The sequence below is a fragment of the Dermochelys coriacea genome, chromosome 11 (genome assembly GCF_009764565.3).
Source record: "Dermochelys coriacea isolate rDerCor1 chromosome 11, rDerCor1.pri.v4, whole genome shotgun sequence".
NCBI lineage: Eukaryota > Metazoa > Chordata > Testudines > Dermochelyidae > Dermochelys > Dermochelys coriacea.
In genome coordinates this window covers 2,772,139-2,787,992 of record NC_050078.2, presented here as the reverse complement: position 1 = coordinate 2,787,992, position 15,854 = coordinate 2,772,139, and the positions used below count along the sequence as shown (strand labels likewise).

The window sequence follows — 15,854 nt, the reverse complement described above, 5'->3', positions numbered from 1 at the left end:
CTCAGCCAGCACAGCCTGGCCCTCCCAGGGAGGCGCTTGTAGATTTCACCCCCACAGAAGGAAGGTAACTTTCATTTCTCCCTTGTGGGCAGCACTTGACCTCTTCCCACGGGACTCATGCCAACAAAGTCCACCACAAATCACCAAACTCTTGCCAGGGTCCCCCGCACAGGAAGGGGGGAAAGCTCCCATCCAAGAGGAGGCCACTAGCCAGGCTGAGAGAGAGAAGCTGGAATTGGGTTATGGGGATGGCACAAACCTAGTTCACACCTGGATCCCAGCCTCATTTACCATCTGCCTCTCCATGCACGAGCTCAGGAACAGCCCAGCCCCGCTCTGGGATCTTGCCCCAGACTCTGCTTGTTTTATTGTAGGGTCCCTAAATTGCACCTGAAGCAGATCTGCAGCCCCAAGTGAAATGCAGAGGGTCTAGCAGGACTGAATCTTCAGGCTGGCAGAGCAGGGGCTTGGGCAGAGCCAGCGAGGGACAGGTAATCTCTGCAGGGGAGCTCAGAGCTAGCTAGGAACCCCACCTAGGAAAGAGAGCACATGCTGTCTGATAACTGCTCCACAGGAGAGCGGCTGCTTTGAGCCCAGCCAAAAGGCCCAGGGAGGGGCAGTAGAAAGGATCCCCACCTGCCTCAGAAGCAGGGCAGCGTTTCCCCAGAAGTGTTTTGAGAACCAGAGATTTCCTCCTAAGCCCACTCAGTGATATGCCGTAGAACCTGACAGCGGATGGCTTCAGCCAAACACAAGATTAAGAGCCATCACCATGTTCCACTCATCTGAATGGCGCAGACAACACAAACAGCTCCTGCAACCAGACGCAGACAAGACCGTGGGGTGGGTCTAGACAACAGACAGGTCAGGGAGAGGTATGGAGACACCCACTGAAAACTGCCAGGATCCTCCCTAGAGCGGATTCACCCCCCACTTCTGATGAACCAAGGATCCGGGAGCCTGAGGGCATGCTTGCCAGGCCTCCTGTATCTCCTGCCTGCAGACGGCCCCCTCTCTGATCCCACACTCAGAGATCAGACGGCAATGGTGCTTTGGGTTTTTTTTTTTATTAAGTTTAAGTTACAAAACAGAAGCATTTTTAAGTTGCGTCAAGGCGGGGATGGAAAAAATGAGACTATCTGTTATAAAACCAGAGCCCGGGGTAAGGGAGGGAGCCTGGCGCTCTGCCCCGTTCCGCAGAGCTGGCTGGGGGCTGAGAGACCTGGAGGGGGTTAAGACACTGTTGGCACAACAACATGGCCGATGATCAGCAAAAAGGGACAAAGCTTCTCCCCAAGGAAGCGCGAGATTTGGCTGCTCAGTGCCGCGGCCAAGCCCAGCTCTCACTGCAGGGCAAGGGCATGGCAGTCGCCAGAGGATCCCGGCTTCTAGCCTTGCTGGACAAGTTACGGCCAACCTGCCTTCTCTGCTGCCCAGCCTCCCACTCTGTTCGGCTTGAAAAGCTAGCCTGTCCTTCTCTGCGCAGGCAGGGGCGCGCCTGCCTTTCCAGACGCCTTAACTTCTGCTGGGCTGAGGCAGATGCCAGGGGAGAAGGGGGATGGACGGACAGGAGAGCCAGAGCCCTTGTGTATGGAGGCAGCCTTGAGGCCTGGCGCCCCAGAATAGCTGATGTCCCTGGAGCCCTTGGCACCTGCCTGAAATCGCTCCTGCCGGTCCCCCTGCCGCCCAGAGGCAGGATCCCCTCATTCAACAGGCTTTGGACAGCAAAGCGGCCGAGCTCACACATGCACGAGCTGCTGCCTCTAAGCCTGGCCAGCAAAGTGGGCTTTCGAACCCAGCTCTGTCCTGCCGGCCGAGGGCAGCACTAGGAGGAGGTGCTGTATTTCAGTCCAGGGGACACCGGACAGCGAGTTCATGGTGCTTCGAGTACAGCAGTCACCCAGCAGCCGAAGCAGCTGAAATGCGCAATTTATAGCCCAGAAACACTACCCTGCTGTCACCGCCACCCCTAAGGAAGGGCCCAGAACCCAGGAAGTCAGAGCCTTTGACACCTGGGTTAATTGCAAGTTCTCTCCCTTCCCTCGCTCCCCCAGCAAGTGGAGCGCAGATGGGCCTCGCTCCAGCCATCGCCCGTCGCGAACGGAAACCAAAGCCAGGGCAGGCAGCTGCAGCAACCAGACACTCAGCCAGAAAGACGCTGCTCCACGTCTGACGGGGAGAGAGCTGCCCCCTGGGCGAGACGCAGCCGGTTCGCGCTCTGAGGAGGGGATAAAACAACTGGGTCAACTTTTATTGAGCTCGCTCGTCTAACAGACTTGTAAACGGTGAGCGTGACAAGGAATGCGAGGGAGGCAGCCCGTGCCCCACGCGCTGCCGGTACGGAGACTGCGCTACGGGGAAGAGTCCACGTCCAGCCCGGCCCCAGGCAGACGCCAGCCGAGCTGGGAAGAGGCGGTGCTTGGCTTTTAAGCTGCAGTAACAGTATGTGCTGGTGTCACAATCCCCCCGCGGCTAGGGGAGCGGTCCTGCTGGCTGGGAGGTGGGCAGTCCAGAGGCCGGCCTACGCACCCAGGCGGTTCTGGAAGAGGTCATCGGTTCCTGGTTCTCTGTAAACCTGAGCTGTTTCCTCCCTGGTGTCCCGCCCTCCGCGGGTGTCATTGAGGGGGTAGCGGGATGCCCCTGGGGTCGGTGACCTGACCCTCCTGCAGGTTCTTGACGAGCTGCGCCAGCCAGCGCTTGGTGGTGGTGTCGTCCTTCAGCACCTGGGCGAAGGTGGTGTCCTTCAGCTGGTCAGGAAGGCACTGTCTGAGAGCCTCTCGTGCCCTACATCAGGAGACAAGAAACAGGGGGGCCAACAAATAAACTCACATTGACAAGAGGGGAGCAGGCCCCCTGCTGGAACATTACAGCCTGGGACAGGCCTTCCCTGTGCCCTCAATAGCAGGCTGCTCTGAACATGCCTGGGAAACTCCCCCCCACAGACCATAGCCATGACCTCCCTCCTTCCCCAAACCCAAGAGCTCCAGGCAGATCACCCACACTAAAGGTTACTGACCCAAAGGCCCCCCTAGTCCCAACACATTCCCAGTCATAACCCGCTTCCAGACACGAGGGGGGTGGCACGTCTGCAGAGGAAGCAGAGCCTGCCCAGCGAGGGACAGAGTAAATGCAAATATAGCTGGCCAGAGAAGTGGCCCCTCATTACTCCACCACTCTGCCCTTCACAAGCCCTTTGCAGCGCAGCCCCAGAGGAGCGAGGTGAAGCTTGCGCAGCAGCACCGGCACTGGTCCCTACGTTTCAAGTTGTACTGGGACAGTTGTAATTTATGACCATTTGACCTGCCGAACCTGCGTTACAAAAGTCAGGCAGACCCAGCGCGGCCGGCAAGTGCTAGGGGAGCTCATGGGCCTGTATCGAGAAAGGTCCCGTTCCGCTTCCAAGGCTGACTGAGAGGCAGATACGCGAAGTGGGAATCCCAACGGAACGGCACTTCCAGCAAGTGGGGAAGCACCTTTGCTCTCTGCCCCACAAGAGCCCCTGAAAACTCCTAAAATGTTTACCTTGGGTTATCGGAAAGGCGAAGGTAGCAGCGGACCACGTGTTTCAACAGCCTTGCGGACGGCTCCTTGGAGAGCTGTAGGACCATCTTACCCTGTTCGACAAAGGAGCGGCTCCAGTTAGAGAAATGGTGTTTAGAAAAAGGGACTAGGAAGTGCTCGACTTCGGTGGTTTTGTTTCATTCTCCCAGGACTGGGACCAGGTTTTGGCAACCACCAAAGCAGAGAGGACTGGTGCCTGTTGGCAGGCAGATCGTTCTCTTTCCAGTCTAGCTCGTAACACTAATAGAAGATGACCCCAACTCAAAGACCCTGCTCAAACTGGGGCCACTACTGCGGGGCTCTCTCCCACCAAGACCCACTTACAGCTGGATGGACCCAGCTGTCATTACAGATTAGATCACCAGGCCATTTCCTTCCAAACTTGATTAATTCATATTCAGCCCAGGACCTGCAAGAGTTCCATCTCCCCGAGCTTTGGTCCAAGGTTCAGGATGGAAAGCATTTTCCAGGGCTATGGTTTCAGCATCCGCTCACTCGGTTTGCCTGCAGGTGACAGCATCCCTCTCCTTAGAGCCGTAAGGGAGGGATAACGAATGTCTGGTAAGCACTTGGCAGAAATCTATATAATCCAACCTCAGGCCCATTGGATATTAACTGATCTATGCGGCTAAAATAGCTCTTTTTGCATCGTTTATGTCCCACCGCACTCCCCTTACTGAGGGATCTTCTTTGGAGATTCTAACTGTGCAGGTTTTAGTCAGTCTAGTCATAAATATCCATGCTGTGTTTTACACTCATCCCAGTAAGAGTTAAATGAGAAGCTGCAGGTGAATTTACAAAGCTGACCATGGGAAGCCTGCATAGGACGGATCCTTGGCAGCAGGTGCCATCATGGGTAAACACAAACTAGTTGCTCCAGCGTAACCCCGTTAGTAAGAGAAGAGAGCAACCAATCCTACCAATATCATGGCGACATGAGAAAACCGCTCATAAGTCTGGCAGATATACGCCAATCCTGTATCATCCAGGAGGATCTTCTGTAGAATAAATGTAGCAACCTGGAACAGAAGGGAGAAATCACTTAACCAGCTGTGCCTGTAATGGACCACGTCCTGTTTGGTCTTCTGACAGCAACCCCAACCAACTGCAAAACGGACACATGCCAAGAGCACCAAGTATTTCAACAGGGGTGGCTAACAGGTTTACCCAGTTTCAAACTAGAAGGAACAGTTGGTCTTTAGACAGCACATGGAATTCACTGTGAAAGGGAGAAAGGAACAAACAGATCAGGACCCACCAACTCAAAGGGGCACCAGACCCTGCCTTGAACAACAGATGCAAAGCCTGCAGACATCTCTCCATAGCTACAGGGATATACACCCCGCAACGCACCTTTCAGGATCCCTGGGAGCTCTACATACCTATCACAACACATGGTGCACTCATCCAATGCCCCAACAACAACGATGTGGGTGAAATCAATACACCCCCATATAAACTCGCACAGGAAAATGATAAAAGACAAACACACCATGTGCCCTGTGGGCGGACAGCTGTCACAAAGCGATCGCTCTCTATCTGACCTACCAGTCCTCGGCCTCAAAGGAAACCCACACAAAACACTTTCAAAAGACGAGCTGGGAGCTTCAGTTCATAACTTTGCTAGGCACTAAAAATCATGGTTTTAATAAAGACACTGGATTTATGGCTTATTACAACAATCCGTAACCCACTAACCCCCTTTTTTGTCCTATGACTGCAGGGGTGCTAATGGGCCACTTCACCTTGAATGTGTGTGAACAACTTACATTGAGCCATTTGTTTCACCTAGTATTTAGTTGCAACAGCTTTTTCAAACCCGAGGGAGAGCTTGGTGCAGCTCGAAAGCTTGTCTCTCTCTCCAACAGATGTTGGTTCAATAACAAATATGACCTCACCTATCTTGTCTCTCAAATATCCTGGGGCCAACGCAGCAACAACAACGCTACAAAGGGAAGACAGGCAGATACAACAGCAGGGCTGTGTTGGGTCACATGTTCGCTAAGGCTATGTCTGCACTACAGCGCTCACCGCTGTACCGATGCAGCTGCGCCGCTGTTCTACGCTGGCGGGACAGAGCTCTCCCATCAGCATCACAAAACCACCCCCAATGAGCGGCGGTGGAAGAAGCTCCCCCGCCAACACAGTGCCGTGCACAGCGTATGGTGTTTATGCCAGCGTAATTTAGATCGCTCGGGGGGGGGGGGGATATTCACACCCCTGAGCGACGTAAGTTTTGCCAACGTAAGTAGTAGCATAGACATGGCCTAACAACTACCGCCACGCTACCCGAGGTAATGGGCAATTCAGACCGATCAACTGTTGAGAGAGGGGAGACAGGGAGGAACACCCCAGGCCATGGCCCTGCTTAACCATATACAACCTTGCCCAGCTGGCTTGTGGCTTTCATCTCAAGTGTTACACAGCCAGGCTGCCTTTCTGGAAGAGATGCTTTTATCAACCACGAGTGACCGGGCTAGGTACAGGCATGACGGAACACAATTCTCTGGCCTGTGCTATACAGGAGGTGGGACTAGACTAACGGTACCCTCCTGCCTTAACATCTACAAATATGGGCGAGTGGTGGGGGGAACGTATATGACTGGGTGCGTCAGTGGTCGGCCCGAGGATGCTAGAAGAACTAGTGAGTGAGGCATTACTGTCACGCTTCAGCATGACACAGTCACGGTGTTCACCAATTCAGGACAAGGGAGACCCAAGACAGGCCATGGGAAGGTCATTCTGCAGCACAGCTGCTCCAGCAAGGGGGGTGGGTGGGGGTGGGGGGAGAGTCACCAGCAACACGGCCCCTCACGCAGCACAAGAGCACAGCTAGTGTGGGGGATGATGGTGGATAACATCCAGCTCGGATCTTCAGAGCAATGTTTTTAAAGGAGAGAAAGGGATCAGCAATTGCCCGTCGTTTTACAATGTAAAGTTGCAACAGGGGGAAGTTCAAACTAACTGATAAGACACACTAATCTGATGCCTGCAGGGACATGATGAACATAACACCTGGGAATCAGGGGGAAGCGGCCAAGAGGCCAACAAAAACAAATCACTTAATTCAACTAAAAGCAAATACCGTTTTGGAAAGTTCGCTGCCAGACTCCATGATGCGCAAGCAGAGGGGGATAATTTCTGTTGTCAACAAAAAGTTTATCACTTCTTGCTCATCCGTCTTTACCAGGGCCCCTAAAAACAGACAAGAGAGCTTCAGATTTTAATTACTACTGTCTTTGAAAGAGCAGCCTGAGCTAGGAGGCAAATATTTATACCACCACACACATGGTATAATGATGACCAGAACACAAGCTTTGCTCAGGTTTGTCCAGCACAACGGGAGACTTTGGGCACGGCCCGAGGACAAAGAAAGAACATCTGAATGGTTACGGAGCAATAGCTCAAGCAGCAGCCGTATCCCAAATTCGGCTTCTGAAACTGTTACCATCCGGTGGGGACAACGCTTTGGATTCCTAGCACCTGCTTTGCCGAAAGCAGCCCAGCCACTCGCTTGCCTGGAACTTAAGAGCCATTAACCGGGGTCATTGTCAGCTGAGAGGCCGGTCCAGTCCCTTGTCACCTGGAGGGGGGATCTAGCTGGCTTGCAGCGAGAAGCAGAAGGGGAATGGGAATACGGAACACATCTCATCGGAAAAGATGAAAGCGTTGATGCTACCAACATTGGGGCAAACGCTACCTTCCTTGTTCACTGGTTGTACCCCCTCCCCTTGCTTTTCTCTGTCTGACTTTACACCGTTTGCGTCACATGGTAGGGATTGGGCCTTTTCTCCGTGAAAACCAACTAGCACATTGTGACCAGCATGCCAAGCGACGCACTGCAGAAAAAAGAGGAAGAGAAGATGGCTTCATGCAACACTCAATGCCGGGTGACCAAAAAAGTCCCTGGAAGCTGTGCTCCAAGCCTCTCCAAGGCACACATCCTCACCACGCTGCACATGGGAGTGCAGACTGCTTCTCTGAGACAACTAGTCTGAGTTGAGAACAGTGTGACCGGCATGGGAACGTGCTACATAAACCAGTGCCTGTATTCACCCAGGGATTTTAAAGGGGGCACTGAACAGTCAGTGCAATCCTCATGCTAAGTCTGCTGACGTTTCTGGCTACGGAACTGCAGTGGTTCAGTAGAATGAAGCAAATATGTCATTTTCTAAAAGGCAGGTAAAGTCTAAGCTTTGTCTCCTCCCAGCAATAAAACAAACCCGATCTGAATCGTACCATCAGTTGGCCACTGATGACCTTCATGAAAAACGAATGCATTTTAGAGATGCTATCTTACTGTGCTGGGTAAGAAAGCTTTTAGGGAAAAAAATAATCTAGGGGAAAAAAATAGGGGAAAATGACAGCCAAGTAAATTCATGGCAAGAAAATGGAGAAAAACATCTGGAAGTCTGACCCCCTCAGTAATTACTTCTCTTGATGGGCTCAGCTTATAGCTGAAGAAAAAGCAGCTTCCCTGTTCCTGCAAGAGAACTCCCCACCTGCTCTGAGGCCAGAACTTCCCAATGGAGCCAATTTTTCTTGTGCCAAACCAAGGTGCGGCTTAGGTGCATCCTATCGATACATCAGCCTTGCACTTGTATTCGGTGTGACAAACCCTGCCAGCAACACAGCCGTGGCCCAAAACTCTAGGGTCTTTTCTACCACGGACATGTAGAATTTATCTTCACAATTCCCACTAGCATTAATGGGAGCCACGCTGGTAAGCTCTCCGCACATCAATGGGAAGTTAGACATTATCACATAACTCAGAAGATTATGTAGGGAAGGACAGCAACAGTGATTTAAGGTGCTGCTACACTAAAGGAATGGGATGAATTGGCCTATAGGAAAGGAGGAGCCAATGCTCCCAGTGTTTAAATGACTGCTTACCAATCACTCCAAGACTGGTAAGCCGCAGGTATTCAAATGGACGAGTCTTGCTAACTGTGTGCAAGAAGGGATACAAGAAGAGAGGGATGTGAGCTGCAAGGAAGGCTGACCTGGAAGAAAAGGCAGAAGACACATTGAACATACACCACGAGAAGCCAAGAGGGCTAAACCGAACACACAATCCAGTAACACAGCGTGGTACATCTGCCTCCGCCTGACCAGACAGTAACACCCATCGCTCTAGGTGGGCAGGCAAAGTATCCTCCTTTTACAAATGGAGAGAGGGGAAGTGACATGCACCGGGCTGCACCGTCAGTGCAGGATGGGCAGGCAGGTGATGGGTCACAGGTATCGCTCCCAACAGGCTAAGGATCTCACATATCCACATTTCTGTATTACTCTATCTCCCCCATCCTGATCTGCTTCTTGTCTCCCCCACATTACAGCTGACCTTGGAGGTTGCAGATGCTTTGATGCAGCAACTTATTTACCAGGTGCATGCCCAGCCCCTGGCTTGATGGGACCTCAATCTGCTTGGCCTCTAGCTACTACTACAGTATAAATATTACACAAGACTAACCATCACCACAGCACTCAGTCATCCCTGGCTCCCAGCCCCAGAACCCATTTCTGATAATGGGCTGGAAAGAATTCTGATTGTGGGAAGTCCCCAGAAGAGGAGGTTCCCCTGTTGACATACCATTTCCAAAGCCCATCCTAGGGGAACTCTCTCTACTGAACGCACAGGATTGTGTTCAGAGTAAAGAGAATCCACCCTTCAGATACTGATCATGAATTTTCACATTTTTATGAAGTTATAAAGGAATCCAGTGAAAAAACTGGACTGTTTCCTTGAAGACTGGCTTAAGGAGCAGTGCTGTGAAACCTTGTTTGGCAGAGGCTGAAAGACATTCTGCTTCCTAATTGTTCCCACAGTTTTGTTACAGGGCCTTATTCACAGGGAGAACAGAAACATGAGAGAACATGACCATTAGAGCGGATTTCTTCTGGGTTTCAGTCACTGTTCTTTAGGGTGAGCCCCTGGATTATTCCTTTCCTTGTCATCAAGCAACAGGGACAGTGAGGCCCTAGGATATTGGAGGGGCAGTGTTCTCCAGCAAATAAGGCACTAGACTGGGACTCCGGACATGGCACTTCCACTGACCTGCTGAGTGACTTTGGGACACTTTCCCTGGCTGTGCCTCTCTTCCGCCCACCCATTGTTGTGTCAAATTAGACTGCAAGCTCTTATTAGGTGCTAGCACAACAGAGTCCCAATCTCAGCTGAAGTGTCTTGGGGAGACCACGTTTTAGAGATCGGAGCATTTAAGGAAATCTCAATATGCAACGTCCTCTGTTTGGGGTTTCTGTAAAGCTGCATGCAAAGATCCACAAAGGAACTAGTGACAAGACAGTGCTGCTGTCCATCATCTAGTGTCATATGCCACACTGCCTTTAACGTGGAGGCAGTACAAATGAACTTACCACTGGCCCAGAGTAACACAAAGCAAATGATTTACACAGCCCGACACACAGTTTACAGGTACCCCGAGGCTAGCCGCTATGACTGATGACATTTACCTGGTTTCTGGATGCGACGCAACGCACTGCAGGAGCGCCAGAGCATTGCAGACTCGGTTAGATTGATGGGCTGTCAGGGTTGGCGGGTTGATTGATGGATAAATATTTACAATTTCCTGAGAAAGTTAAACAAAGCAAATTAAAGGAGAAAACTGGACCAAGCTGCCTGATAAGCAGCTGCAAGTGCCAGAGAGATGGGTGCTTTCTGTTTGCCACATCACTGCTTCAAGCACCATTTTAAAAGGAAGTTATGTAACCTGGGGAACTCAAAACTTTGCCCAACTGAGGGCTGCACCATGCATATTGCCAGGTATCAGGGTGATGCATCTATTTTGCATGTAATTAAGCAGATTACAGCTGCCTTTAATTGTCAGTTAGATACCATGGTGACAGATGCCCTGGAAGTACCAACAAACAACAGCTGTGCAGTTCACTGTGCCTAGAAGTCCCAGCATGCAAAGCTCTATCCTGATCTATCAAATGCTGGGACCTCTCGTCTCCCTGAAGCGAAGATACTATGGGTACCAAGAAGGATGAACTGCATGAGCACAGGGAGCAGTTATAAGGAAGTGAGAAGGAAAAGTCTGACCCATGCCTGTCGATTTCTAACATAAGCTCTTTCTGACTTTCTTCCCTTGCTCCACATGTATGCTGAACAGGAGTTTCTCAGTGCCCGTCCCTCTGATTTTAATTTAATTCTCAAAGGAAACTTCCAGGTCTCATATTCAGAGAGTCAAGCAGCAGCTGTGGAATGTGGTGGACTGCTGAAGAGGTAAACAAGGAGGGACGTGCGTGTTTTTATTCGGAAGGCTCTCTTGCAATAGGAAGGGTTAAGTGACGGAGAGGTAACTGAGGAAACCCATGAGACGCCACATCAATGAGCGAGCTCTCCTGGTCACTTGCGCAGCACCCCGAGCATCATTTCAGGTGCAAAGAAAAAGCACCCACCTGCAGAAGAGCTGCGATTGTGCCAAATGAGTGCCATAGCATTGGGGCCAGGTCCGGGACTGATTCACGCTTCTTACTCAGCTCCAGCAAGGCATTCTCACGGGTCTCGGGGCTGGACAGTTCATTAATCCACTGATAGATCTTCTCTCTATCCACCTGAGCCAGTGCTGTCGGCACAGGCTTGAGGGAAGAAAACAAAGCGTGTAAGTACATCACAGTTTTTTCGGATTCAAACCAGGCCCTTTTCACTTTGAGAGAGACAGATGAAGCCAGGCAGTTAATGCAACTTCAATTAGAGGAGGGAGAAAGCAGCAGACCTACTTTTCTAATAGTGTTCTGGATGCAGATAATGGTCTCAGGTCAATGCTTATCATCTCACCTGCCACGAAACATGGACAGGTGCTTTGCTTCAAGGAATAAATCTATCACTACTGTAGTTTCTCTGTATCCTCTGGCGAAATGTTATCTAGCAACTTCCTTCAACAACATTCAGCGAATCGCATGACTTCCCATCTATACAAGCAAAAGACTAGGACAGGTTATTTTTCATTCTTTTTCCAGTAGAAATCTGTGCTATATCACAGCACCAGCCCTGTCTACGTTAAGTATCTTTAGACCCTGCACTCGAAGTGTATGCATAATAAAAATGTATTTAAAGCAGAACTTAAGACATGTTAGTTTAGATTCCACTGGTTTTAGACCTCCAAAAAGCTCAAGACAGCAGCTTTTCAACACAAGCGACTCTCACTCAAAACGACATTAAAATAAGGGTCCCACATAAACAAAAAAGATTCTAATTATTTCATCACCCTTCGCATGGTACCACGGAGCATTTTAAAAGTATTGCTAGAGAGACATTGTGCTACAACTAGATGTTGCACAAATCCATCTTGCTTGCCCAAGAATGTCAGTCTCTTCCCTAAGTATACATCTTAAAGGGAACCCCTTATTAATTTGCTGTGTGATAAAAATCCCTTCCAGAATAAGACAGAGAGAACTGAATCTGTACCCACACTTGGGTAATATTTTTAAGATTAAACAAGACAGTTTTTAAAAGATATTTCCATACCCACTTTCCCCCGAGATCAGTGAAAGAATAACATCTTCAGTGAGTTCTCAGGTAGAAAAGAATCACATTGGGGAATCCAGGATTTTAAGATCTCTCTGATTTCCTTAGCAGAAAAGCTAAACTTTCATTAAAAAACAAAAGTCTCATGCCTTTGCAAATGCTCTTTACAACAGCAATAAAAAACTAATGCACTGCTGCTCTATTAAACTGACAATCTGGTAGTTTAGGTTGAAAATTCAGGGGTAACTAGATATGAATAGGACTATTTTCTTGACGTTTAAACCAACTAGTTACAGTGTATTTAGATTTAAGCATTCCCTTGCAGTGTCCTCAGCTACTCAACTCTTTCACAATAGGAAATGAAATCAACTAGTACAAGAAGTGAAACTGTACAACAGGAACCAATCCTTACAGAACTTTGGAAGTTAGAGATGAGATGCGTATTAGGGTCCATCTAATTCTTTGGGATACCATTCCACAGCCTCACTTCTCAATATCAGCAAGTGTTTCCTGATACTTAGGTAAAGTTTCCCCTCTTAATTTCATCCATTAGGCCCAGTTATATCCCATGCACATTCTAACTAATCCTTCCGCACCCTTGGTATTTATGCTATTAAAAATCTGCAGACTTAATAAACCCTTGTTCTTATTCACTTAGGAAAGTATTTGTTTAGTGCCATCAGATTATCTGTAGATGTCAGACACAGTCAATCCTTGCCCTGCAAAGCTCACTACACATTTTAACTCTTCATCTTTCCTCAAATCAATCCTTCTGGCCCCCTCTCCTTTCTCCCCATTTTCTAGATACCTTTTCAGAACCTCAAACCAGGGTATTTCTTGAATGGTGAAAAGTGACAAATTTATTCTGTTTTAAGAGCGAGAAGTGTAATCCTGTTAGCGCCTCCTATAACAGTGCTTAGAAATATATGGAAAACTGGAAGGTCTAATTTGTATCCGTTTATGACGACTGAACGACAAGCCCTTTGACAGCTAAACATTCAGGTCTATTTTGCTAGACATATTGGAAAGTTCAGTTCAAGTTAACAGTTCAAATATGTTGACTCCTCAGCAATGCATGCACAAATTTATAGTGTCCAGTGCCTTCTTAAGAAGGAATCAAATTTCTCCCCACAGACCCTACAGATTCCCATCTGTTACTTTTCCCTGAAAGTCTCATCTGCTTTTAATGCAGTCATTGATAAAATATTCTGATTTTCAAATTGCTGTTTTCAAGGCTCACAGTCTCATTCTCCTTCCCTAAGATCCTGGGGAAGGTCAAATGGTGTATGTAAACATTGCAGATACTTATCAGTGATCTTAATAAATGTACTCTGTTGCACCTCACATATGCAAGAGTGATGTCATAGCTGTCTTAAAGCACCACGCACTGAGCGCTTGTGAATCACTGAAGAGCCCACAACGCATTTCACAAGAATAAGGGCATTTACCTCCAGTGTCGCTGCCAAATTGCAACTCTGATAATTCCATAACAACCTTGATTTAGCCAACTGGAGACTTCTTTAATTAAGCAACTGCCCCCCAAGCATTCTGCGTAAAAAACATTGATTATCACACAATGTTGCCCAATTGTGTGTTTTTCTCTACATATATTGTTAGATAATCAACCTGATAACACCAAAATGAACCTTTATTTAACAAGAATGAACTAGCAGGGGTCTGATTAATTTGTATTTTCACTCATGCTTCTATTTCAAGTTTTCGGTCGTTTATTGTTTTTGCTCCATTCTCTGGTCCTCCCCTCTATTATGTTATGCCCCTTTCAGATTAGCATCTAAAATGCAGGTTCTGCCAGCAGTCTCACTATGTAAAAGGCCAGTGCTCTGCCTTATTACAGGTTTCAGAGCAGCAGCCATGTTAGTCTGTATTCACAAAAAGAAAAGGAGTACTTGTGGCACCTTAGAGACTAACAAATGTATTTGATCATAAGCTTATAGTTTTGTAACAGCAACTTCTTCCAACCTAAAAAATAAAACCTCCTGTTTATAGGCCTAACAGCCTTGCCTAAGGATAGGGTTATGTAATGCAGCCGTCAGCACCTGGCTGCATTTTGGGCCTCATTTACATTTCTGAATATAAATGCTGGTTGGTGGACAGTAAACACATTTTATCACAGTTCACAGAGCGTATATTTATTGAAGACTTTTTAAATTAGCACTCAACAACTTGCTCTCCATTCACATCAACCAGTTGTTTTTATTAAATAACTGTTTAAAAACAAAAAAGAAAAGGAGTACTTGTGGCACGTTAGAGACTAACAAAATTATTTGAGCATAAGCTTTCATGAGCTACAGCTCACTTCCACCAAATGCATCCGATGAAGTGAGCTGTAGCTCACGAAAGCTTATGCTCAAATAAATTTGTTAGTCTCTAATGTGCCACAAGTACTCCTTTTCTTTTTTGCGAATACAGACTAACACGGCTGCTACTCTGAAACCTGTTTAAAAACAGTTTATCACAAGGAAGCCTAGTGTATAGCTGGGGGCTTAATGGGAGGTAGAGCAATCCCTTATTCACTATAAAAAAAAAAAAGATAGAATCATTTCGCTATAAAAATGTAAGGAATGATTAAAATAGTTTACCTTCTGCTTTCACCCATTGGTACTCTACAAATGTATTTAGTCCAGGAATGATTCTTTACCATCATAGGTTTCAGAGTAGCAGCCGTGTTAGTCTGTATTCGCAAAAAGAAAAGGAGGACTTGTGGCACCTTAGAGACTAACAAATTTATTAGAGCATAAGCTTTCGTGAGCTACAGCTCACTTCATCAGATGCATCTGAAACGAAAGCTTATGCTCTAATAAGTTTGTTAGTCTCTAAGGTGCCACAATTACTCCTGTTCTTTTTACAATCATGACATTAGACTGCCTAAGAAAACTAAAGGCTGCTGGAATTAGATACCGCTAAGTACTTGGGTGACTCATATTTGTGGGTTTTTTTGTTTTGTTTTTTTTTAAGTCTGAGTAGTACTGGCAGCAAATGAATTTTAAAACATCCCTACAACTGGATCTCACAGTAAACAACCCCGGTACACACCCGCAACGGCAAAGACTCACACAGGCTCCGGTTTGAAGGAGTGTCCACCAGCTCGAGGAGGGATGTTTCACCCAGGGAACCCGCACGTGCGAAGAGGAGCCCAGCGCTACCGGGGGGGGGGGGCGAGCCCCGCGCTACGCCCCCCACCGTCTCAGCCTCCCACACGCAGCTTCCCCGCGTGTCCCCAGACCTCGCCCAGGACACCAGCTTTGTGCCCGCGGGACACGGCCCTGGCCCGGCAGGAGACGCCGGCGCTCGGGAAGGGGGACGGGGGGGTTGTAACAGACGCGCTCTGGGAAGGGCCCCGGGGCAAGTTCTCCGGCCTGCGCGGCCTCCTGCAGGCGGCCGCAGCAGAGGGTCCCGCGGGGGCCCCCAGGGCTCCCCGGGGCCTGACGCGGGAGGGGGCCGCCGCCCCAGCACCAGGAGGGATGCTGGGAAGAGAAGCGGGCGGCGGGGGCCCCCCCGGGCTGAACGGGTCGACAGGCCGGCCGGCCGCCCGGGAGCGGGGGGGGGGGCGGGACCCGGCCGCTCTGGGCGAGCTGCGAACGGGGAACCGGCGCCGGGGGCGGGACTCACCGCGGCCGTGGCCAGGCTGTGCATGTTCGGAGCCGCCGCTCGCGCCGCCCAGGGCCGGGATCAGGAGGCCGCCGCCGCCGCCATAGGCCCCAGGCCGCCTGCGCGCCGCCGTGACCTCTGCCCTCCGCCCTCTCACCCCGTCACGTGCGCTGAGCGCGCGCAGCCGCGGGGG

At 49.4% G+C, this 15,854-nt stretch overlaps 1 protein-coding gene across 5 annotated transcripts; it reads right to left on the bottom strand.

The window, feature by feature from the left end:
• Window positions 1-1,048: 1,048 nt before the first annotated feature.
• Window positions 1,049-15,841, bottom strand: CNOT9 (CCR4-NOT transcription complex subunit 9). Of its 5 annotated transcripts, none has more exons than XM_038421231.1 (8): window positions 15,683-15,841; window positions 10,984-11,163; window positions 10,036-10,151; window positions 8,455-8,564; window positions 6,647-6,756; window positions 4,482-4,580; window positions 3,523-3,614; window positions 1,049-2,790 (listed from the first exon to the last, which is right to left on the bottom strand). In XM_038421231.1, exons 1-8 carry the CDS (start codon window positions 15,704-15,706, stop codon window positions 2,616-2,618), a joined length of 906 nt encoding a protein of 301 aa, XP_038277159.1. In that variant the 5' UTR covers window positions 15,707-15,841; the 3' UTR covers window positions 1,049-2,615. The 5 variants fall into 5 exon arrangements, with proteins under 5 accessions (XP_038277159.1, XP_038277160.1, XP_038277155.1 ...); XM_038421232.2 differs by having other exon boundaries at window positions 1,049-2,784; XM_038421227.2 differs by lacking the exon at window positions 15,683-15,841 and having other exon boundaries at window positions 10,984-11,211.
• Window positions 15,842-15,854: the final 13 nt, after the last annotated feature.